This window comes from Papaver somniferum, chromosome 1 (genome assembly GCF_003573695.1).
Source record: "Papaver somniferum cultivar HN1 chromosome 1, ASM357369v1, whole genome shotgun sequence".
NCBI classification, from domain to species: domain Eukaryota; kingdom Viridiplantae; phylum Streptophyta; class Magnoliopsida; order Ranunculales; family Papaveraceae; genus Papaver; species Papaver somniferum.
The window spans coordinates 240,804,489-240,831,041 of record NC_039358.1 but is presented as its reverse complement, the minus strand read 5'-3'; the positions used below and the strand labels follow the sequence as shown (position 1 = coordinate 240,831,041).

The following is a 26,553-nucleotide window of genomic DNA, read 5'->3' as shown; positions in this document are numbered from 1 at the left end:
CTAACTTGGGAAACAAATAACTTTCTCTCTCCTAAAGTTCTATCACCACTCTCCAAAAGATCTCTCTCTCTACCACAAGTGTGGTTGGTCCTATATATAGGGATTTTACATAGTGGAGGATAGCTAACAAAGCCCCTATTTTCGGATCTAGCTTCCGATGTCTTCGCACCCATGTATCTGGTCTTCTCGCACGTTCTCCTCAACTTCGTACATCTCTCACACTTTAACCATGACTTTGTGACGTCATTGATTCCGTCATTTAATATATGCTACGTGCGAATTCCGTTCGCTCCTTAATAACTCAGTTGTCTCGCATGATTATTCACATGTGCGGTATTTAACCCCTACGGAACTCTTGACGGGCGATAAACCACTTGAAGCCTTGAGAGACCAGAAGCACAACCTCCAAGTCATCCAGCTTATTGGGGTAAAGGTTGCCAGTAGTGGCCAACTAGAGGAGTTCCTTGTAGTAGCTGACGCAATTACAAGGAAATGCCTTAATCTTAATGGTGGACACAGAAACGTAGTGAAGCGGTTGGGTTTTGGCTTAGAAACTGAAGTCCTTTGCTCGTTGTGTAGGTGTTCGTATCCAGTACAAGCAGGATTTTACTGGAACGTCTTAAATGACTTGGAAAACTCGTCCGAGGAATGCAACCGAGGTCACAAATTAAGTCACATATTTACATTCGGCAGCATCTCCGCCTGTAATTCACAGAGATATAAAGTCCAACAGCATGTTATTAGATGAAAATTGCACAGCTAAGTTTTCAGATTTTGGAGCGTCAAGGTTGGTTCCAATTGATCACACACATAAAAATACACAAGTTTATGGAACATTGGGATATTTGGATCCAGAATACCTCAACACAAGCCAACTCACAGATCAACACAAACCAACTCACAGATAAAAGTGACGTGTATATTTGGTGTAATTCTTGCGGAACTCTTAACGGGCGAGAAACCACTTTGCCTTCAGAGACCGGAGGCACAATGAAGTCTTGCTACATATTTCACTTATTTGATGGAAAGAAACAACGTGTACCCACTTATTGATGCAAAAGTTGCCAGTGATGGAGACCTAGATGAGGTCCTTGCGGTTGCTGAAATTACCAGGAAATGCCTTAACCTAAAGGGTGAAGACAGACCTACAATGAAATAGATAGCAGCAGATCTACAAGTTTCGCGAAAATTAGAGTCATCCAGGTCAAATAATCAACCATGCCAGCTCAATGGGGCATCAAACTTGCCATCTGAGCCAGTTGACCTCTATAGTGTCCCATTGAGTTCCACAGATGACTCAAGCCAATTTAGTGCAAGTGCACAACCACAAGTTAGGTAGCAAGGAATGTCTTAAGGTGAAATCACAGCAAATTGCAAGCAAATCTTTACAACTCTACATATTGTTGTAATATAAAAATGTGAAAGTTCCGTATGAAGTACTTGTGTCATCTCTATTGTATATCAGAGAGTCTACACCCACCCAAGGTTTCCACCGTGATCTGCACCGTGAGGGGATCCAATGGACCCAACCTTGCGTACTATGCATCGGGATAGGGATGAGGCAGAAGTGGGCCCCACCACTCCCTCACACGGTTCGGATCACGGTTTCCAGATTCGGTGGATGAATCATTTTTGATTGTATATACTTCAATGACCTTAATGCGTATTTTTTTCTTCTCTTTAATTGGTTTTTGGGCATAAATTCTCTGAAATTACATTTTCATTTTTCGTGTAAAATTGATTACATTTTCCGTATGAAGTATTCGGGGGTCATCTGATAACTGAAGGCGTTTAACCTCCAAGACTCTACAAGTTGCATGGGAAATTCCAACCATATGACCTGCAATAATGTAGTCACATGATAGTGATATGGACCACAAATCCACCAAGGTATTTAAGCTTCTTGTGTTCACATGCCATGTTCACTTTAAAAACAAAAGAAGCGGAATAATTTCCTCAAAACTTCTAACATTTTAGGTAGGAAAATAAGTTAGCTTTTTCCAAAAATTCATGAATTATTATTTTGCACATTTTATAGGTGCGGTGTAGCTCGCTCTTTCACTCTGCATTGAACATTTCTAATGCATTCCAAACTCTATCTATACATGCAATTGCTGCTGATAGATATTATGCCATTCAACCTTACGATTTTCAAGTGAAGGGATCCTCATTTCGCAATTATATTTTCTCGTCTTCACTCTATTATTTTCATTTCTAAGTAAAAAGAAAAGGAAAAAGAAAGAAGCAAAATGGTTGATCTTGATCTTAACTGGTATAAGCCGACTAGGAAAACATAACAGCAGGTAAGACATATAGAGAGACTAGGTATCCGTCGAATAACTATCGCTCAGCCCTTGGGTTTTTCTATATATTTGATCAATACTGTGGAGACGCGGTGTAAAACAATTATTTTACTCTTAGAGGACGCTGTAATTTTCTTTGTTTGCTGGTAATACTAAATTGTATGGTTTGGTAATCCCATTAAAAAATGCTGGTGATATTTGTTAACTGCTATTGTGTATTATCCATTACTTCCTTAATTAGCCGAATGAATGAATAACAAAACAAAAAACATGAGTAGATATGTCAGACTCTGCTAATGTTTGCCTTATTGTTGAAGGATTAGTGTAAACATTAGAAATTCAAGCAGAAAATTGGTAGTTATGTATTGTTTTCATGCTTCGTACTTCTATTATCTGCAGATAAGGGCTTGGGGAGGCTTATGAGGGAGACATTTGGTGGAGAGGCATAATGATCCTATTAGTGTTGCATTTGGGGGTACCGTACACTCCTGCTAAGACAATTTATTACGGTTTATATTTGTCCTTTTACCTGGAAATCTTAACTAATGAAAGTGAAGATCAGTTGTGACATCTTTTTCCAGATCTTTCTACAGATTAGTAAGGATGTATTTCTCAAACGATAACCTGAAGTTTCAGGGGCTCTACTACTCTTCTTCTTCATATGGTGCCATCCTATTGGCACGTTGGTTCATACGACTTTTTGATGGATCCGCAAATCAAATTTTTCTATTGTAAGTTTGGATTGGGTATAGTTTGTAGAACTGTCGTCAGAAATAATATTTTTCTTCGGTTATAATTTTTTACTAATATTGTTAGTTTCATTCGACACATAAAACCTCGGAAAAAAGAAAATTTTTTTTATCAAGAAGTCAAGGACTAACAAGTAACAATGACGACATTATGTGATGATTCCAACGGATCTTTCTATTTTGATTCCCATTAAAAAGAATTTGGCAGTGTTAAGTCAGGTCTTACAGGCTTACTAATCTGTCTCATAATACAAAACCGTGCAGCACAGGTGGGTTAATAGTACTTAATAGTTGCATGGTCCATGACTCCATGGCTAATTACGTGCATCAGACACATCTGTTTCAAGGAAAAGAAAATCTTAAAACTATTTCTTGTCGAGTGGTGTGCACACATCGTGTGGTCTGTAATATTAATAATGAACATGAAAGTCAAATCGACTAAATTAATCCTCCGTCGGAGCTAAATTATAATGTGAGCAAGAGCAACACAACAATATCAAGAAATTTCATTTATCAGGAAAATAAACGTAAGCTGAAATGTTTTGGGACATTTTGTTCTCTTATATGTTACTAATGATATCAATATCATCATTTTCATCACTAGATGCTCATGATTCGACGGAATACGGTCAAGCAAAGAGTGGTTGCATACCGAAATGCGGGAATGTTACCATTCCATTCCCATTTGGTATTGGTAATGGCTGCTCCATTAGTGATAGAGATGGGTTTAGTAACAGTACTGGTCGTTTTGATTACAGCATCGCATGCAATACTTCATTCAATCCTTCTAAACCGTTTATTAATGCAAATGGTAAAATATTAGAAGTTTTAAGTATATCAGATACAGAAGTTCGCGTTAAGAACTCCTTCACAAGGTTCGAGTGTAAAGATACTTCTGCTGCTATGGCAAAAATGCATCTTCATGATGGTGCTCTCAACTTGAGTAATACTCCATTTACTATATCCAATACCAAAAACGATTTATTTGGGATCGGATGCGATATTGCTGATGTGGAAATCTGGTCGAATGGTAAGTTCGATTCAAGCAGGCTAGTGGTACACAGAGAGTGTCAATCAAAATGCGAGATGAAGGAACAAAAGACAGAAACATTTTGCAACACCACTAGGTACACTTGCTGCGAAACAGCCATCCCAATGGGTTTGAAGATGTTTGAAGGATCAGTGGAGCACCATAATGATAATCAAACGGATACGAGTCCTCCTAATTCGTGTAGCTTTGTTTTACTGGCTGAGCTAGGGCAGTACTCGTTCAATCCATTGGATCTTACTACGGAAGGCCTTCGTAGCACATACAAAAATAATGTCATACCGGTGGTCCTTGATTGGGCAATAGAATCTAACACTACTTCTTGTGAGGAGGCGCAACAAAACAATAAAACTTATGCATGCCAGGCAAATAGTTATTGTTCCCAGACAACAGATATCAGAAGACATGGAGGTACAGTAAGTAACCTGCAGAGCCAAATGGCATATCGATGCACCTGCAAAAAAGGATTCGAAGGAAACCCTTATCTTGAACCTGGATGCACGGGTATGAATTTATTTATTTTTTTGCAAATAGGTATGAGTTCATTGATATGAACTTATCATGTACGTCTTTTTTAAGTCTTTGCAATCATATTTTATCTTATGCTTTCTATATATAAAGACATGACGCGTGATTGTGTTCCATGATTTTACAATTGGTTTGTAAGATTTGTCTTAGTTTTCTTCTTTTTGAGGTCTAATACGAAATTAAAACATGGCATTTCACAAATAATTAGGCAATGCAACTGAAAAGAACTCACCCATAGACTAGTTACACTCTTCCTCCATTAAAACATGAAATGATATGCTGGATGTGCCCAAGTTTGAAGAGTGGGCAATCCTAAAAAAACATAGCTTTTCTTAGAATCTTAATTTACTGATCGATGAAACCCTTGGGGAAAAATATACTGAGAAATTGTTTAGAAATTACTCTTGAATAAATTTTATGGATATTTAACACTGACTTTTGATTAATAGATATAAATGAGTGTGAACATAAGAGCAACAATCCATGTGAAGGAGTTTGTACGAATACCATTGGAAGTTACAAGTGTTCCTGTCCAAAAGGCAAGAATGGCGATGGGAGGAAAGACGGGAGTGGTTGCAGTACTACTACCATGGCAATGAGGGTTGCACTAGGTAATTTAATTAACCTTCCTCATGTAATAGAAATTAGTGTTAGAATTTGTATATGCTCCTTTTTCCTGCACCTAAAGCGTTGTTATTGTTACCGTGACACAGGTGTTGGGTCTGGTTTCTTAATTGTCATTAGTGGGGGATTTCTTTTATACGTATTTTTTAGGAAACAGAAACTACTTAAACTTAAAGAGAAGTTCTTCAAGCAAAATGGTGGATTGTTGTTGAAACAACATATGTCTATGTATGAAAATGGGGGAGAGTCAACAAAAATCTTTACATCAGAAGAGTTAAAATTGGCAACCAATAAATTTTGTCCGAAACGAATTCTTGGGCAAGGAGGGAGTGGTATAGTTTACAAGGGGACTTTATGTGATGGTCGTGTAGTCGCCATAAAAAAGTCCAAAGTATTCGACCAGAGTCAAGTCGAGCTGTTCATAAATGAGTTAGCTATCTTAATTCAGATTAACCACAGAAACGTGGTGAAGCTTTTGGGTTGTTGCTTAGAAACTGAAACTCCTCTGCTTGTGTACGAATATGTACCTAATGGTACTCTTTTCCACCGCATCCATTACAAGCAGCAGGAGTCTAGGACTTGGGAAAGTCGTCTGAGGGTTGCAACCGAAACTGCTTGTGCAATTGCATATTTACATTCGGCAGCGTCACCACCCATCATTCACAGGGATATCAAGTCTACCAACATATTATTAGATGAAAATTTCACAGCTAAAGTTTCAGACTTTGGGTTGTCAAGGCTAGTTCCATTGGACCACACTCACATAAATACACTAGTTCATGGGACTTTAGGATATTTGGATCCGGAATACTTCAACACAAGCAAACTCACAGATAAAAGTGATGTGTATAGTTTTGGCGTCGTTCTTGCAGAACTCTTAACGGGTGAAAGGCCACTTTGCCTTGACAGACCAGAAGAACACAGAAATCTTGCGGCATATTTCGTTCATTTAATGGATGATAATAAAGAAAACAATGCTTTCAAGGATGCAAACCTAGAGGAGGTTATGGCGGTAGCAGAGATTGCAAGTAAATGCCTTAACCTAAAGGGTGAAGACAGACCTACGATGAAACAAATAGCCACAGATCTACAAGTTTTGCAAAGGTCTCAGACGTCGGTTTTGCAAAGGGTTCATACGTCATATGCATTCAGCTCAAATCATCCTCCAACCTGCCACAACTGACTGTCCCATTGAGTTAACAAATTTGCCTATCTTATGAACATGCCGAGGTGAGTGTAACTTGTCGGCCTGAGTGTAAATTTTTTCTGTATTGAGTTTTGAAGTTGGGATCCTTCGACACAATGTTTTATTTTATTTATTTTTGAACAAAAGTACACTCCATGCCACTCTGGATGATTAGTTTTTTTTTCTTTCTTTTTACATTAAAATCACACATAAATTGTGATGGTTTATTTGTAAATGAATACAATGTGAAATCCAATGTTCGTGCAATTGTAGTTGGTTACTTTGAAACTGGTGAATCAAGTGTGTAACCAACGCTGGGAAAAAAAATCATCCGATTGTATTCTCTGCTATGAGGATTTTATTATCATTTTATTCAAATTTTCACACTTGGGAGGCAGCTCGTACAGGGCGACCTGAGGGGGCTCTACAACTCTTTTAGAAGCGCATAGCTGAAATAAATCCGAACTCATTACGATTGGTTTGAAATATTTTCCTAGGAATCTGGGATATATTTTTAAGTGTACGAAGTTATGATAAATTACAGACCCACCAGGGCCACCACCTATGAAAGACTAAAATATTTATGTCGGAATGTTACTTACCATTCCGTACATTATCCAAAGAGATAGGAAAACTGTGGAAGAGAGAGAGAGAGAGAGAGTGCGTGATTGGTCCTCAATTGGAATGACTACAGTGCTGCGCAAGGTCGACATCGACTAGTGTCTCAAATTCTTGTTTTTCTCAATCACTATGGGGATCTTTTTTCCTTTTAGGATGGGGAACCTGATAAATGTGCAACATGTTTGTTGTCGATATAAACTTCTTAATGTAAGTTGCTGGAAGAGAGGAGGCTTTGCACAATGTAAATGTGGAAGACGACTTCATTATCTTGGAACTAGATTAATCTTGCTTCAGTGGCTTGTCATGGTCAACCCCAAACCATACTCATGACACTCAAAGGCTTGACACCAGCATAAGCACTACATACACAGCACTCAAGTACTGTTGTAACGGAGTTCACATATACGTTACAGTGTTAGCTCTCGAACTACCAACAGTACTGATCCACTGGTAGCAAGGCGGTCTGCTAACTATTACTCAAATATCCGGGATTATTCTTTTTATTTTTTTTTGCTCGGTAAAATATCTGGGATTATGAGGTTTTGGAATCTCGAACTGGTGATTATAAGGTGAGTACGATGTCTATATATGCATCCATCAAGGCATCAAGCAGAAATAGCAATATTTATGTGCATTATGGAATGGATGTTCAAGTTTATAATGTTCTATTTGCAGATTGTCTTTGGTGATGGAGAGAGTGGGATCTGTCTTAATAGAGCCGAAAAGCTGAAGGAAAATGTAGGAGGCATGTTTGGATTGCCGTATTCATTAAAGCTGATCAATGCGATCCAAAGGATAGGACTAGATTACAATTTCCATAACGGGATTAAGAGCGCCCTTGAGAAAATCTATTCTAATGGCAAGGATTATCATGTTTCTCAGAATGGCCTGACAATTAAAGCACTGAAGTTTGGGCTCTTTAGATACCAGGGTTATAAAATTCCCTCTCTATCTATCTTGATGTCACAACTTTTTCTTATAAATTTATTTTGATGCAACTCCTTTGATTTCAAATTCGTAACCAACATTTTTGTGAAATTATCACTATAGATGTTTTAAAGAGCGTTGTAGAAGAGATCAATAAGAACACAAAGGGTCTAAAGACTTCGGAGGCCTGTTGAACATTCTATGCTTACGATTTACGAAGGGGAATAAAGCCCAACAAGTCGCAAGCAAACATCTCAAGAATTGCCTAAAAGAAAGGATTGATAACAGAAGCACCACCTTGATTTTTCTGGAAGAAGAGATTAATCACTATTCTTTGACCACTTAACTACATCTAACGGCTTAATTGACGGAATGGGACACTTCCACTAATTTTGAATAATCGGGGCATTTCCACTAACGACATCCTCAAATTGGGACATTTCAACTCTTAGCCCATGTTTTCTCACCTCAAGTATATATGTCCGGATTGAGGAAGTGAAAGGATGAGTTGCAGCTTAAACTTCTTAGTTTTTTGGTGAAACATGCGACAGTCTTGGTGCAACTTGCTCTATTCTTCCGTTCTAGTGTTGGCTGGGCTAGTAGAGTGAGATAAATTAAACGATCTAAGAAGAAGCTAACAGTTCCTACAGCTTCTAGAATTGCAACAAAAATTAAACAGATGAAAAGTTATCAGATGAAGAAAAACTAACTGTAACTATTGGAAATCCGGTAGTACACCCAAAAGGAAAGTAACCAAGATCTAAGATATGTTTTAATAATATGAATCCCAAAATCTTTATTGATGAATCATACAAAGAAATCAAAGTATAAGTTCTTAAACACAAGGAAACCCTAATCTCCTCTCAGCAAAGCTCTCCCACTCAACTAAAATCCGATCCACCATATCTTTCCCAAGGACCTCTACTTATAGGCCAGCTAACCCTAATGGAGTGCAGCTCATTTTACTTCGCTACATTCTCGGGGAGGTGCCCTTTACTTCGCCCGGATCATTTTCTATAAAGTTTTTCCCTTTGTTTCGCTATCCTCACATGGACTTGTCGGGACACCTGTCTCTTTTCTTACTCAATAATTTATCTACTTCGTGACCTGTCTTTTCAACCATGTAATCCTACTTCGCTTTTCCTGACTTCGTCCTTGGTGACTTTATGGGCACTTCAATCTGGTCTTTCGTGTCTTCGAGTGAGTATTCCTTCCTTTTTTTGTATCTTCTCTTTGTATTCGTGTGATTGGACCTCGGCGAGATAATTTCTGACATCTGATTTGACAAGTCCCTGACTGGGATCTTAGAATGAGATTTTCTACCTCTTTACGTCTGACACGTTGCGAACCTATTTCGCGTACCTACATTTTGCCTTTTCTTATTCCATTCGATTCATACGATAATGGAATAAGAATCGCTCCAGAATCCCTTGCTGACACGTTCTCCAAGGGGTAACCGTTTATTACCGGTTATTTATTCTTCGAACGTGTCGTCGACCTGCTAAACTAGTCATCCCTTTACGTTATTTATATCCTACTTGACTTAAGTTTGGGGTTTGTTTTCCTCTTCCTCCCTTTTGTGTCTCTCTGGTTTTCGTGCTTTCTCTTTTCTTCACCATTATTGTACCCTTCCTTCACCCTCGACTTCCTTTTCATTATTTTGGCTTCTAAGAAAACTTCCACAACTTCCTCACTCAAATCCCTTGAGGATCTTCAATATGATTTCCAGAAGATGGGTTTATCTTTGTTCCCGGCGACTGATTTCTCTGTGTCTCCTGCCGTTTGCGCGACTCCTGAAATGGAGTTGAACTCTAGATGGATTCTCTCCGACTCCTGGTCTTCGGAGAAGATGATCATCTCTCTTGGTCAGTTAAGGGCCGGGTTAACCTTTCATCTCTAGAATCCTTCCAACCCCACTTTCTTCGAGATTCTGAATAAGATCCAGTGCGGGGTTTTTCAACTTTCGGGTAATACAATTCGTATCTCTAGCGAGTTTGTTATTCGCTCGGGGGGTGATACTTCGCAGATCCTTTCTTCGACTGACGAGTTCAATCCTCGTGATTATAGCGCTGACTCTTTCGCAACTAGTTATTCGACGAGGTTTACCAGTGCCAAGAAGTTCCAAGAATGGGGTATCGAACTTTCCCATAAAACTACTTCGCCGAAAACTGTTTCTTCCAGCGTGGGCCCACTTAAAATAGAGCAAGATGAAGATTGGGCGACATTTCCCTTAGTGGTGGGAGGCCCTTTGGTCTAGGGTTTTGACGAGAATGGAAACCCTAGAAAGGGTCCTCTTCTTCAACACCGTCATCTTTCTGACTACGACCCTTGGAAGCTTCACTGGTCCATGCCTGATGAGGTATCATCTTTTTTTCGTTTAAATCTTTGTCCCGCTTTTGATTTCATAGGCTCTCATATCTTTGTTCTTCCTTTCTTTAGTACGAGTTGCCTGATGTTGGTATACTCAAAGATCATAAGGAAACGGGTATCACTGCGTATCCCGCTCTTAAACAGGTACCCACCTTGCTCATTATTGTCTTCTTGTAACATTCTAAAAATTCGATCTTCTATTCTTCCTAGTGTAATACTTCCTTTGTTAATCAGCCCGCTGCTGAGTCAACTAAGGGGCGGAAAAGGCGTGAACATCCTATTCCTCCTCCTCCTTTTCAGGTATTTTTATTTCATTATCATTATCAGCTTGCATGCCTCGTTCTTTTTGGTTACCTTTCTCGCTAAACTTGTTGTCTCGAAGACAGTTGATCCTTCTTCTGGTGGGCCCAAGAGGCAACGTAAGGTCTTGGACCTGGATGCTTTAGCGCAGTTCGCAAGGCTACTATACTCACGAGTTCTTCCACTCCTAACAAGCCTCAACCTCTCCAATCTCGTGCAACCTCCTATGCCAAAGTAGCTGACCCTCCTGTTCATCTCGAGGTAAAACGCTCCGAGAAGCTCGCCAAGGATCCTTCTACTGGCGAGAAGAAGAAGCAGATAACTTCGTCGACAATGTCCAACCCTATCTTTAACCCTGACATGAAGTTTCTCCAAAACGTCTATGTCAAGGCTCGCGAAGACCCTGCCATGAGGTCTCGTGCCTTAGAATCTTTGGTGACCCTTATTACGGATGACTTTATCTTTCTGGAATCGTCCGTAATGCTAAGTGCTTCTATGAATTTGACTCTCCAGCAGCACGCAGCATTGATGAATCAGGTGACCCCTTTTGACTTTTCATTGTATGTTTTCTCTGTCCCAAGATTTATCTCCTAAGTTTTAGATCTCCACTTCGCAGGAAGTCAATCGCCACATGGACAACCTTGTGGAGACTAGGCTTGTTCGCAAGAAAGCTAAGAAGGACGAGACTCTGATCAAGTTTTTGGCAAAGGAGCTCAAAGAGGAAAAGGAGCACTCTAGCAAGGAAAGTCAGAAATTGGTAAAGCGTTTGAGTAAGTCACTTCCCTCGCAGATTCTTTCTTTTCCTTTGTCTCTACTTTTGTTATTTTCTTATGTCATATTTCGTCAAGCTCGATGCATGCAACGTCAAGCGAATGTTTCCGAATCAGCTGCCTCGCTAGAAGATATGCGTGGTGAGAACCTAAACCTCATGACCCAGAATGATTGTTATGTGTCCGAAAACACAATTTTGAATGAGAAGGTCGACACTCTTTTCTCTCAAGTAGATCGTTTGTCAATTGATTGTTCGCGTAATGAGGAGCTGAATCACCATCTCCATGATGATAATAAGCGCCTCAAGTTGGAGCTTAAGCGAGTCAACAGTTCCCTCTTAACTTCAAGGAATATCCACCTTTCGTCGATAGCTACTTACAAGAGGTTGGAAGAAGATTATGAGCGTGTCATCAACAGTAAAAGCAAGGTTGTAGCTAATCTTCGCAGATCTCGCGATAAAGTGACGGATTTGAACGAGGAGGTTGACCGTTTGAAGACGAAAGTGGAACTCCTTCAGGCTCAGCTAGACAACTTCTCTTGCCCGAAGCCCGTTAATCCTTCCTATCAAGCCAAGCCCCAGGGTTCTCATAAAAACAAGGGTTCCCTCATCATCCAATCTGATAAAGATATTTCAAAGTCTGGCCATGGTAAAGGCTGGGACAATGCATATCCCGAGTTATGTGTTCGGCTCCAAGATTCATATCTAAAAATCTTCAAGATGGATCATTTGTATACCGATATTCAAGAGACTTTGAATACCACCCTTTTGCATTTGGAAGGTAGATTTATGTGTAATGCAATACTCATTAGTTATGCCTATTTACAAATTTCTGATAATATTTTGTCATGTTTTGCAGATTCCGAAGAGCGCTACAAGAGCCAAGTCCTTCGCCTTTCAAAAGAAAGGGATGAATCTCGCTTAGAGGCTTCCCGTTTACAAAATGAGGTGGGTGACTTGAACGCTGATTTAGACGAGATGATGGAAACTTCCGCGAAGGTAGCCAAGATAGCTCGCAAGAATACTCAGAACTACATGGTTCCTCTTTTCGACGCTTACTGTAATGAGCACGAAATCGTCCCAGGCGAAGAAGATGGGTTTTCTGAAGATGGCGAGGAACAGAAGGTTGTTGACACGAAGGCCATGGAACAAGAGTCCAAGGGAGCTTCTGCTAGTACTGATGCTGGTCTTGGTGGACCGCGTGATAAGATCCCTGAAACAACCGTTACTGATGACGCCTCTCCTCAGCAATAGCCTTAGTTTTCTTCTTTCCCATTTTGATCGTACTGTTTGGCTAATTTAAAAACATTTTATTTTTCTGGGAGCTCCCAAGCTTGGGGGGCAAACATCTTAACTTCCTTGGATAATATTTTGGTTAGCAGTTTTCTATTTTGCTTTGGTACATATTTATTCAATGATCTTTTATTATTTACTCAATATTATGACTTTTATTTCGCCAAGTATATACTTACCGAGGAAACACTCAAAAGAATAACGAAACTTAAAGTATATACTTGCCTCTTGTTCTTTTGTGTGTTTTCGAGGTTGGGTGTAGGGTTAATTGACCTTGGCAAATCCTTCACTTCCCTTTGATTCGTGAAATATCTCGCCGCATCTTATTTTGTATTTCGTTCATGTTTCTCACGTTTCCTTCATCTTTAATCTTCATATTTCGTTGGCTTGTGCCTCTTCCTTTGCTTCTTTCGTTGGGTTGGAACACTAAGCCTTATGATGATAATGCTAAAGAAGAACAAAGCGTAAATATATTATTCTCCTCTTACAGCCTTATCTTTGTCACCTCGTCGCCCATATCTTCTTTTCTTATGAAATTTATGAATTCTTTTGTTGCATATCTGCTTTTTTATACGATGTTCACCAATTCTTTAATATGTATTTGCCTTTGTCTCGTGTCTTCGCCTTTGCCTCTTTCTCGTGTCTTTGCCTCTTATTCTCGTTGAGCATTAGATGATCAAGCCAGTGTTGCACAAGTCGATATATTTTATATCTACTTTGTTTGCTTAGTACTTGTTAACTTCCTTGCCAGGTTTGGTCGCGAATTATTATGAGAGAATTTGTTTGTGGATTTACAAAGTCTTATTGTGCCTCCTAGATAAGGTCTTATTTTTCCTCATCCTTTCTGAAGGATTTTAATTCGAAGAAGTCTCAGGGGCTTATTACCCTTTCAAATAATAATCCATCAACCTCGTCTTAACATTTATTTTATTCTCCTCCGCGACAATGTACAGGCCTAATTATTCCCATGAACATTAGCCCCATGACATTGCTATCTTTTTGGTCACACAGCTCCCTACTCTGGAGGGTGCCATCCCTTTATATTCCTCCTGATTGCCCCTTCAAAGAGGTTAACCCTAACATGCATGTTGGTCTCCTCCCATCCGGTTATTACGACAGTCAGTTGTTTTCGTGACTTCTTATTTCCTTCGCCGATGTGGCTTGGGATTACGAAGTCACACCCTAAGTGAGGTTTCTTTGGGATCGAGGGCATCGTAGCCAAGACTTTCCAAACTGACATGGTCGGTAACGCTTCAGACGTCTCACGCACCCGCAGCTCAACCGAATACGTCGGCGCCTTGGTCATATTTTTGCACCCCTTACTGAAGGCCATCATAAAAGGGACCCTCAGCGGATAGGTATTATTATTTCCCCTAGCTTATCTCTGTGAGAGTTGTTCATGACATGCGTTAGGTCTTGCCTCTTGCATTTTCATGCGAACTAGGGTGCATGCCGTGGATTCTCATCCTCCCTAGGCGAAGGTTTTAAGTTTCCCTAGAAACTGTTTATTTCGTGAATCTTATATGCCTTCTATGCGAGGTCTCATCATTCTTTGTAAGTTTTGAAAATTCATACTTGTAATATGATTCATCAAAATTCATGTTTCATTGTTGTTCTTTTAAGATTTGATACATTATCAATTGATAGATTGAATTCATTACATTCGCCTTATTTCTATTAATCTTCCTTGATTATCAGTCTTCTTCTTCCAAACGAATGTGCTCTGACTGATATCTTTTCAATTCCTTCATTATCACTTCGTTCCTGATCTTGAACAACGTCGTGAATAAAGGATGCCCAGTTGATAGCGCATAAATGAATGATCGTACTAAATCTTCCTCTGAAATCCTTCCCTTTAGTTTTCTGCAAATCGCATCCCATCTCGCCACTAGACTTCGCAAATTTTCATTTTCCCTTTGCCTTAATGAGAACAATGCTGTTATTTCTGGCTTGCATGGTTCGTCTCTTGCACATTTGTTCAGCAGTCTGGGTCGCAGTCCAATTGCCTTTTCTATGGTTTGGGTACTGTTTCCCCTCCTGCCGTCCATCATAGATTGTTGCATTAGATACTCTCTTTCTCTGAATTCCCTCCTGCTATTCTCTATGGCTCTCTTCAAGTCTTCCCGTTCATTCTGTTCTCCTCCTCCCTTGATTTCTCGCGGAATTCGCGATGTTCTTCGGCTATTAATGCCCTTTCTGGAACATAATTTTCTCTTCGTACGTCGTTCTCTGCTTGTTTTCTCTTTAAATTATTATTTTTAATTATCAGTTTCTCATTTTGCCTTTCCAACCTTATGCGCTCTTTCACCAAGTCTTCTTTTTTTTGTCTTTCTTAATAAAGTTCCTTTTTTAATTGTTCCATCTCTTCTTCTTCACAAGCCCTTTTCTATTTACCTCGTGAATTACGCAGTTCATTTCCTTCCTCGGGGTCTTTTACCACCACCCCTTTGTGCTTAGAAGTGTTCGTCTTTACTTCTTTTTGCGGGGTTCGTTTTTATTTGATAACAGGAGTTTCTTTTTTGCTTCTAGACACCTCGCCTCCTTCAATCGCCCTTCCCCTCTTTTCTTTTTCGCTCTGCTTTATTTCAACTTGGCTTCCCTTTTCTGGAGTTATTTCACGTTCCTTCTCTTCATCAATCGATGTTTTGTCCGCCTCTTCTATGTCTTTCTGTGTCGCAACCAGCTCTTCGCATATCTCAATTGTGAATACCATCAATTTCTCTGCTCTTCTTTCCTCCCAGGCTTTCTTCTTTTTCTCGATTTTCCTTCTTAACTTCTCCTCATAGTTGTGGACATCTTTTTTAATGCACTCTTGTGCGTCCCTGAGATCTCCCCTTATCTTGCCAATTGCACTTGGCATAGGAAACCGTATGGCCTGGTGATATGTTGATGCAACCCCTTTTATCCCATGTATCCATGGTCTCTCTATGAGAGCATTGTAGGGAGAATCTATGTCTATTACACAGACTGTGACCTTCGTTTCCAGCTCGCCGACGAAAATCTTTACATCCAGTTCTCTCTTTGGCCTTGATGCAACCCCATTGAACCCGTATATGTTGTATGTTGACGGCACGAGATCCGAGTCCTTGTATCCCATAGTTCTAAATGTACGGTAAAAGAGTATATCGACCGAGCTCCCCGTATCTACCAGGATCCTGTCAATTGCCCATATTTTCCTTTTTTCGGCTTGGTCTTCTTCCCATCTTGATTATTTCCCAAAATTCTGGGTTACAACCAACAGGTTTGTGTGAGAATTTCCTCCTTCAGGTGCATCCTTTGCCGAGAATGTTATTTCCCTTCTCTTCCATTCTTCTAATGGTTCTTTCGTGGTGACGCTGAATATTTCATTTCCTTCAAAGTCCCTCTTATGCACCCTTTTAAGTATGTTATCATGAAAATTTTAGATGCTCTTTGCTGCATGTATTATCGTATTGAAATTCGGCCTTTGTGCTCCCATATCTATCTCAATTCTATATATCGGCTGGTTGTCCCGAGGTGGTGGCGGTGGCACATAATCCCCTAGGAAATGTGCGAGTTTTCCATGCTCTATCAGGCAACGTATAATTCGTCGAATGTTCCGACAATCATTCGTATGATGCCCGTGAAAGCGATGATAACTTCAAATCTCATGACTCCTAGTACCCGGAGGTGGCTCCCTTCCCAAATTGGGGGGTGGCGGGATCTCTTTTGTTAATACGATTGCCTCCCATACCTTCTCCACAATTGTGTTAAGTCTAGGGAGCTTTAAATCTTCAAACACTAGTGCATTCTGTCGCTGCTCTCCAAATCTGGGCCCTTGGTTATTACTTTGTTGATACCCGGAGTTGTAATTTCGTGGCTCATAATTCATCCGTCTTGATTGTTCATACCTTTGTTGATTGATCCACTCTTGATCTCCACTTGACACAGCTACAAGCTTTGCCGGTACCGGGGTCGAAGGCTCTCCTTTTGCACATTTAGGTTCGTTTTCCACGACATGCACTGCCCTTGATAGTAATCTTGAATTCCCTTCCTTTGTTGTAATTGGTGCTACTTCGCTGACATGCCTTTGTTTTTCTTCCAACGCTATGTACTCCTCTTGGTACTCCCTTAATTCATTCATCGTTATAGAATTTCAGATGATGAATATTTGGGTGTACAACAAGTCTGTTGGGATCAATGCGTTCACGAAAGCTAAGATGAAATTCTTCTCGTCAACCCTCCCTGCAAGCTCGCAGCATACCGTTCTCCATCTCGTTACTAATCCTCGCAGGCTTTCCTAAGGTCTCCTTCGCAGGTTAAATAAAGTCTCAATCCACGGTATTAACATGTTGTTGGTTATATAAGTGGTTAGAAATATCCTTTGTAAGTCTTTGAAGGACGAAATCGATCTCCCTGGTAGCCCGTCAAAGCCAATGCTTCCCCGGCCAAGCTCGCGGGGAAGTATCGACAAAGTACCGCATCATTTCGTCCCCATTGCATCAACGAAAGGGTGTATTGCTTCAAGTACTGCAAAACACTTTCAGATCCGCTAAATATGCTCGGGAGCGTTGGCAGTACACATTTCTCTGGGATATCAACGTACGTGATCTCATAGGTAAATGGAGATTCATCGGCCTCTTCTATTGCTTCCGCCAGCTGCACTCTTCCGCCTCTTCGTGAATTATTCATCAGTTCCCTCATATCTCGCAGCTCGTCCAAAACTTCCTGGTTCAGTTTCCCTTCACTTTCTCCCTGACGACCTCCCCTTATCACATTGAGCCTTCCTTCACCATGTCTCCTTGCTTCCTCCTCCCTGTGGTTGAATTCACGTCGTCTTTCATCTTCTCTTCTCCTCTCATCTTCCTCGTACCTTCATTCTTCTTCATATCTTCGCCTTTGATCTTCCCAGCTCGACACTTCCAATTCCCTTGTTAGTTCTCTTTCTTCACTGCTTTCTCTTTGTCGCTTCCTTCGCTCTCCTCCGTCGTCCTCGCGGGTATGCCTCCCTTGTCTTAACTCTTCTTCTCTTGATGATATCAAGTTCACTTCTGAATCTGTGGCGTCAACTTCCACTTCCTCGTTCAGTTGGCGATTCTGCAATACCAATCTAGAATTCTGCCTCGTCAATCGGGCGTGGTGTTCTGCTAGATCCCTGTCTCGTTCTCTTTCAATGCGGAGCGTTTACCTCAGCTGATCCAACGTCATGTTCTCTTCACCAATATTCTCCTCCATTTCCTCGCGATTCATCTCTTCTCCTATGATGGTTTCCGTGTCGGAAGTGTGTACTGAGCCCTCTCTGAAGTTACCTCTGTTGGCCTCCTCAGTTTGCCGCTGGTTCACGCCTTGTCTTTCTCCTTCATCCGATGTTCCTCCTCTTTCCATTCTTTCTCCTCTTTTAGCCTCCAATCGCTTGCTTCTCCACGTTGCTATCATGTGTGTCGCTCGATCTGGTGTTCTAGTCATCAACCCACCCCTACAACTTTAGCTTCTCCCTAATCCTTAGATGAGGATAAATCCCCAATCTAAGTTCCCTGTTTCTAGCGCCAAAATGTAACTACTGGAAATCCAGTAGTACGCCCAAAAGGAAAGTAACCAAGATCTAAGACATGTTTTAATAATATGAACCCCAAAATCTTTATTGATGAATCATACAAAGAAATCAAAGTACAAGTTCTTAAACACAAGGAAACCCTAATCTCCTCTCAGCAAAGTTCTCCCACTCAACTAAAATACGATCCCCCATATCTTTCCCAAGGACCTCTACTTATAGGCCAACTAACCCTAATGGAGTACAGCTCATTTTACTTTGCTACATTCTCGTGGAGGTGCCCTTTACTTCGCCCAGATCATTTCTATAAAATTTTTCCCTTTCTTTCGCTATCCTCACATGGACTTGTCGAGACACTTGTCTCTTTTCTTGCTCCATAATTTATCTACTTCGTGACCTGTCTTTTCAACCAAGTCATCCTACTTTGCTTTTCCTGACTTCGTCCTTGGTGACTTTATGGGCACTTCAATATGGTCTTTCGTATCTTCGTGTGAGTATTCCTGCCTTTGCTCGTATCTTCTCTTTTTCTTCGTGTGATTGTACCTCGGCGAGATAATCTCTGACATCTAATTTGACAAGTCCCTGACTGGGATCTTAGAGTGAGATTTTCTACCTCTTTACGTCCGACACGTGGCGAACCTATTTCGTGTACCTACACTAACAATGAAAACTTTTATACTCGATCAAGAAGTAAGAATTACAGCAGACACATATATAGTGATCAAGACTTCCCTTGCGAAATCTAGAAGTTTGTACTACACCAAAATCAGGATTTTGCCGCACGCTATACCTGTTACAGATGAAATTTGCAACAAGTATCCCATGTTGAAAATATGATGTTATTAATATTTGTTGTAATGTGTTGCAACTTCTATTTCTCTGATGACAATGATTAGTTAAAGTCACAGTAAAAACCCTTATAATGTTCGGTGTAAAAATTAATCTATTAGTTGCGACACGTGTCATACTAACCACAGGTGGGAATTAAGTGTTTGGCCTCCTCCTCACTCTTTCTTACTCTTATGGCCTTGGGCTTAAAGTCCATTTAAAAATTCTGTAACCTATTCTATTGAAATGACCCTTGAAAAGGAAGGAGGATCATATGAATAAAGATGTTAAATGATGTTAAAATTTGACATGAACTCTATTTTTTTAAGGGTATAATTGTCAAACCAACTTCAACATAACATATCTCACAAACCATATGTAGGAATTTAACAAATTTTATGTATTTAGAAAGGTTTTTGAAAGATCAATCCAACGAGCGTAAATACAAATATCAAATTATTCGTATTTTTAGAAATTTTTATTCCTTAAATGATTTTTATTTGTTTCTTATTTGTGTATAGGTATTATCCACGGAATCTTTTTAAAGTACAACTATCATTAAAAGTATATTTTTTTTAGTGTGCAGATATTATCTACAGTGTTTTTATGGTGTGCAGCTATTATCCACAATGTTAATTAACATTTCATAATGGTTTATACTATAATATGTGCATTAAATAAGTTTATAAAATCGTTTTTTAAAGATGAACAAACACATTGATATGAAGTTGTGTAGAAAATATCTACGACTAGAATCCGTGCAGGAAATATGCACAACTAGAATGTGTGCAGGAAATATTCACAATTGTTTCAGGGCCAAGAGATTAATTTGCATAATTATTTCTATGACCCCATGGACAAAAGAGTAAGACCCATGTTAAGACTAACCACAGTTATTTTAACGGTTTTGACTGCAGTTCCATATTTCTAACAATTCAGTGAATGACGCAGTGTCTCATAAACCACCCATATAACAACGGTAATCAATGTTACTTCTAATTTTACAACAAATCCTCAGAAACGTGTTACCTTTCTGTCATGATTATAATAACGATTAAACTGTTAATCTTTATTTTGGAACAAATACTGACATGATGACGCGTGTTGTTTTTTACGTACACTTAAATTGTTAGGTCAACCTGTGACAAAATTTTAAAATTTTAATTAAAGAAAAGGGTATCACGGGTCATCATCACGAACTTGGATTTCGAGTTTATAAGCCTACAATACAATTAAACCTGAAATAAAATTATTCATTTTGAATTTACAACTCGTACACATTTCCCACCCACATTCACTATTGGAACACAAATTCTTCTATTCATGATGGAATTTATCCGAAAACAATTTAATCTCACTCAGTACTCTTGGACATGAGCATTATTGTATCACAGGTCAACTGACAGAAATGCCCATGCAAACCAAGTAATAGACATGTTTCGGTATGTGATAACTAGATGACAATGTAATAATTGTTATTAGAAGAAGGGTGCGACGAATACTCTAAAGGAAACTTGAAGTTGTCATCCATTCATTTATTCCAGGTACATCTCTTTATATCGAGGAATCTTCACGAGAAGAGAATAAAATGAATCAGGAAAGGTTGCAACAATGGATAACAATAAGCAGATAAAACCTAGATATCCTAGCTAGACAGACACAAATAATACAATAAGACTATACAACAAGTAGTGAATAAGCAGAAAAGATTACAGACACTGAAGTTGTACACAAGTGAAGAATGAGAACTTACATCTCTAGAGTACAACCAGGGCGCGAGCCATCAACATTTGCAACTGCATTCTGAAGTCTTGAATTTGAGAACCGGCCTACAAGTGAATAGACATAATATTTACAGTGAATATTTTCCAATATGCATATAAAGATGGAACTCAAGATGAACACGAAACAAATGTAGCAGTGAAGAGGGGTTATAAGATCCTTTCACTCTTCAGCTGTTTTGCTAGTTGGTCCAAAACTAAAGGTTTTCGGAATGACAAATGTGTCTACCTACTTAAACAACTGGATGCTATACTCCAAAGTTCAAGCAACTTGAAATCTGATTAGAAATTCAAGGAATGATTAAATTAAAAAAAAAAAAATACATTACAAGAAAATTAAGGGGAAAGTTAGAGCTTAGACAAGGCTATAATTTGGCGACATTATCTCTACCCCAAAAAACACCAGTAACCTCCTAAAACAACCACTTTCTAGCCAGTAACCACCATCGATCCACCATGACCTAGCCAGTAACCACCGCCTACGACGGTGATGTTCACCGATAATCATTAATAATAGTCGATCTTGTCTGCAATTCAAAACCCAGTTCACATCTGTTAACTCAAGTTTCTTTATCACGGATTCAAGACACTTCAGAGACCTAGCTACGGATGTTTTGTAAGTTCCGAAGACACCAAGTCACAAATTAATCAAGCTACAAAGACACGGAGAGTCTAAGACACAGAGATTCAAAGACACCGGTTTTAAAGATTTCAACTTATCTAGACTCAAATTTGTTTTCAAAGCTTCAAAGATCCGGGACTATTAATCTACTCCGATTAATGCTCAATAACCTAATTTTCTCTTTTGCTTCTGTATCCTTAGATTACTCTAATCTTTTGAGTTTCCTTAAATTGATCTCTTTTTTATTTGATTTTGGCTCAATTTTGATTATTCTCCTGATTTTTCAACAACTAATTATGTTTCTTTTGTTTTCGTTTTTCTTGTGAATTTTAGTAGCAGAGCTATGTCGTTCCTTAAACTTTGCAAGGGGAAATTATCAACTTTATCAAGGCTAATGCATTCCCGTTTGAACTCAGGTACCGTTTGCTATATTTGGAAAAAAAGGAAATTGTTGCTGATGCAGTGAATCAAATTTATGCCTTGAAAGTATTGTCTTGCGAAAATGAGGAAGCAAAAATAATATTTGGACCCATAAACATACCTCCCCTCACAGCTCCTGAAGCGGTAAGTAGAAACTCAAACTCAATTATTAACCTCAAAATTGAATCTCTGCTTTTTTGTTTCCTCTCCATGACTAGTTACCAAAACAACAGAAAGCATGAAAACAATATAGGATTACACTGTGGTATTTACATGAGTTTTGTGCTTTTTAAGTTTTGTTATCATGTGATTTCATATTTTTGGCAATCCATAAGTGTGATAGCCTGGAACTGTCAGGGATTAGGAAAATTAGAAACTAGGAATAGTTTATTGGACACTTTAAACAAAGAGAATCCATACATTCTCTTCTTATCTGAAACTAAGCAACAAAACCATGAAATACATGTTATTCTTAAACAGGTTAATGTCTATAACTATCACTTAGTTCCACCTACAAGTAGTGCTGGTGGTCTCTGTCTAATATGGAAGAACAATGTAAACATTCAAATAACTGACTTTGCCCATAATCACATAAATACAACAGTTACAAACCATTTAAATGACAACAGTTGGATTCTTACTTGTTTTTATGGTAACCCGTATAGACACTTAAAACTGAATTCCTGGAAAATCATAAAAGATATGGCTCAAATTATGGATAAACCATGGGTAATCATAGGGGACTTAAATGTTGTTCTACATGAAGAGGAGAAGAAGAGTAGATTCCCTTTTAAGAAAAATGAGGCTAAATAGTTCAACAATCTTATAAATAAATGTGATCTTATGGATTTATGATTCACATGTTATACTTTTACTTGGAACAACCATAGAGACAACACTGAAAACATAGAAAAATGGCTAGACAGAGCCATAGTAAACTCAAAATGGAACATAAAGTTTCCTAATTCTAATTTAATTCACCTTGGCCCCTTAGCTTCTGATCATGTCCCCATTAGGCTTAATACTTACAACCATTGGAATGATGGTGCAAAGCCCTTTAAATACTTCGGAGCATGGATGAAGCATAAAGACTGTAAACCAATTATTCAGGAAAGCTGGACTACTCATGTCTAGGGTTCTCCAAGCTACACGGTGAATAAGAAATTATCCATTGTAAAACACATCTTAAGATTATGGAATAGAAACAGTTTTGGAGATATTCAAAATAATATAGAAAATATAAAGAAAAATCTTGAAATAACAAACAAAAGGATACACTACCCGAACAAGACTACTGAAATAATATAACTTAGGAAAGAGCTCGCTATTTGGTATGCAATAAAAGAAAAATTCTGGAAGGATAAAAGCAGAGATCTGAATATTGCTCTAGGTGACAGAAACACAAGGTATTTTCACAATAAAGCGAAAAAGACTTTCGCAGAAACAGGATAGAAACGCTTCAAAATGATAAAAATGAATGGTTGAGTACTAGAAAAGAGATCTCTGACTGCATAACAGACCATTTTCACAACATCGCAACAACAGTGACACCTGGCATTGATCATGACACCATAAATTTAATACTGAATTGTATAAATCAGATGGATAATGAGATGTTGTGTAGTATTCCCACTGAAACAGAGATTAGGAAAACTCTCTTTTCCATGGAGCCGGATAAAATTCCAGGACCGGATGGCTTCCCACCTAATTTTTTCCAACAAAATTGGGAAATTATTGGACCTGACTTAACTAACATGGTTCAATCCTTTTTCAAAACTGGGAACCTTTCAAAAGAAATGAATGCCTCATTCATTTCTCTTATCCTAAAAACCCTGAACCCTACTACTCCGGCAGAGTTCAAGCCAATAGTGTTGGCTAATACTACCTATAAAGTTATTTTTAAGCTAATGGCAGGTAGATTAAAAGGTCTATTGGGAAAGATAATTTCCCCCCTTATCAATCTGCCTTCATTCCAGGATGGCAGATTTTAGAAAATATCACTATTGCTCATGAAACTATCCATAAGATGAAAAATTCTAAATCTAAAAAGGGATTTATGGGTTTGAAAATTGACATGTCCAAAGCATTCGATAGAGTCGAATGGTACTTCCTGATGCAGATAATGAAAAAACTCGGTTTCAATGAAAAATGGTGTAAATTAGTTTACCAATGTATATCGACAACCACTCTTGTTGTTCTGATAAATGGGGAGACCCAATTTCCCCTTACCTCTTTTTGTTTTGTATGGAGGCGTTGTCTAGGAAAATTTCGGAAGCTGAAAACTTATGACTGATAAAAGGCACAAAAATAGTGCACAAAGCTCCTACAATTAGTCACCTTCTTTTCGCAGAAGATTGTCTGCTATTTTGTAAAATAAGTGAAGTATCCTGTCACAATTCGGTTAAACTTTTCAGAGAGTTTGGTGCTTTCTCAGGTCAACTGATAAACCTTGCTAAATCGGGGGTCTTTTTTAGCCCCAAAACTGAAACACATATTAGACGTACAGTGAAACAAATTCTAGAAGTCACTGCTATCCCCATAAATGATAAATATTTAGGTTCTCCATTGTTCACTAATAGGTCAAAAATTGCATGTTTTGAACCTTTAGTGGAAAAAATGGCAAATAGAATGCTCACCTGGAAAGGTTCTCAGCACAATAATGCGTGGAAAACCGTAATTGATAAAAAATGTAACTACTTCCCTTTATGTGTATCAAATGAATTGTTTCAAGATACCGGTGAAAATCTGCAACAGTATATCTCAAATACAAAGAGATTATTGGTGGGGGTAAAATGAGAAAGGTTTAAATAGAGAAGGAAAAAGGGGAGTAGACCTTAAAACCTGGAAATCAATCTATAAGGACCTTGAAGAAGGTGGATTGGGAATAAAAGATATGAAAAACTTTAACTTGGCAATGATAACCAAGATGGGATGGAGATTAAAAGAGAAACCTGATTCTCTTTGTGGCACTATTTTGAAGGCTAAATACTACCCCGATAGTGATGTCTTACATGTAAACAGTGCACCAAAGAGGACAGATAGATGGATATGGAAAGGGTTGTTAACTGGTATAAATCAAATAAAGAAATACGGGAAACTGGAATTTGGGATGACTTTTGGATCCCAGACACATCCCCCTTTGAATAAACCTCAAATTTATACTGAGGTCTTAACAAAGGTTTCGCATTTAATCACCTCTCAAAATACATGGAACTTGGAAAGACTCAAAAAATGCTTTGATGACCAAACTATTGATAAAATAAGAAACTTATCATCAAAGGAAATGATGAAGAGGACACTCCTCACTGGTCACAAAATGAAAAAGGAAACTTCACTGTAAAGTCTTTGTATAAGACAATCAACACAAGTGGAAATGTAAACACACACTGGAAAAGGATTTGGAGAATGGATATTACACCATCTGTAAAGCACTTCATGTGGAAAGCTGCACATGTCATTCTACCTACACACATGAGGATGACAGCTATCCTACCACACATTGACACAACCTGCAATCTGTGTAATGAGGGTCAAGAGACCCTAACTCACCTCTTCCTTGATTGTAACTTTTCTATCCAAGTGTGGATGCACTTCAATTTCGACAAACAATATGTTACAAATGGTACAACTACTTTCCATGAGTGGCTGAATGACTGTTTTGATCCTAAAAATAGAGACAGATATGGAGTGAACTGGCAAGTTTTGTGTAGCGTTATTATTTGGTATATATGGAAAGCAAGGCATGACATTACTTTTAGAAAGAAAAGTCAAAACAGTCATCACACGACAGACAAAATAGCCAAATACATCAGTAATTACATAATTATAAACAAAAAAGGCCACAACATAATGTGCTCCCTATACTACAACAGAATGGATGATGAAAAATCTAAAAATAACCAAACAGCAAATAACGGAACAAGCAACATCTATGATTATGAAAATGAACATAGTTCAGTCCATGATACATTCAGCAGCACCAGCATGAATTGGGCTAACGCTATGTGATTATACAGGTACAATCAGAGAAGCCAGAGGACTCAATGCAGATTGCACGACATGGGAACAACTAGAGATGAAGGGAGCTGAAGCGACATTCCGATGGGAAGCAGAATAAAGTTGACACACCATCTCGTTTAGAAGCGACTCTGAACCTACTCTACTGTTGTTGATTGAAAAGTATGCAAATACAAGGGAGCAGAGATATAGGATAAACGCAGACTTTGAAAACAAGGAAAAATTTGATATAAACTTTATTGCTCTAGATTTCAGTTTAATTAGGAAGTTTGATGTAATATGGGAAGCTAAACTATCATTTTTTTGTAACAAGTATGCAATACAACATACTTGGAAAGATACTACCCTGAACGCTCTTTTAATTTACATGAACATTCAAAGCTGGAATGATTATATAACCGTATCCGAAACTCTTTTAACAGAGAACAAGGAAACTATGCTTTAATGATACGAGGGAAACCTCCTTTTTCCCAAAAAAAAAAAAAAAAAAAAGACAAGGCTATAATTTCAAGTAAATCCAGTGTTGCCATTAAATTTTTTTCACTTGTCCAACACAAAATTGAGAATACATATTAATTAGGGAAAATTGTGGATATGCCCCAAAATCGACCGTCATCTTGGGAATATGCCTTAGGATTCCAGTTTTCGGGAATATGCC

At 38.7% G+C, this 26,553-nt stretch overlaps 2 protein-coding genes and 1 long non-coding RNA gene across 3 annotated transcripts; all 3 read left to right on the top strand.

Moving 5' to 3' along the window:
- The first annotated feature begins 2,079 nt into the window (after positions 1–2,079).
- On the top strand, positions 2,080–6,550 carry LOC113321486 (wall-associated receptor kinase 5-like). Its single transcript, XM_026569402.1, has 5 exons — positions 2,080–2,303; positions 2,703–3,034; positions 3,657–4,604; positions 5,078–5,239; positions 5,342–6,550. The coding sequence occupies exons 2-5, from the start codon at positions 2,965–2,967 to the stop codon at positions 6,433–6,435; spliced, it is 2,274 nt and encodes a 757-aa protein (XP_026425187.1). The 5' UTR covers positions 2,080–2,303; positions 2,703–2,964; the 3' UTR covers positions 6,436–6,550.
- Positions 6,551–10,333: 3,783 nt separating this feature from the next.
- On the top strand, positions 10,334–12,679 carry LOC113274446 (leucine zipper protein 1-like). The gene is made up of 6 exons (XM_026523835.1): positions 10,334–10,345; positions 10,426–10,500; positions 10,591–10,656; positions 10,852–11,193; positions 11,273–12,206; positions 12,285–12,679. The coding sequence occupies exons 1-6, from the start codon at positions 10,334–10,336 to the stop codon at positions 12,677–12,679; spliced, it is 1,824 nt and encodes a 607-aa protein (XP_026379620.1).
- An 8,489-nt stretch (positions 12,680–21,168) lies between these two features.
- On the top strand, positions 21,169–26,241 carry LOC113339462. Its single transcript, XR_003355086.1, has 3 exons — positions 21,169–21,452; positions 21,875–22,022; positions 25,895–26,241. It is a non-coding gene; the product is annotated as an uncharacterized LOC113339462 (long non-coding RNA).
- The last annotated feature ends 312 nt before the right edge of the window (positions 26,242–26,553 follow it).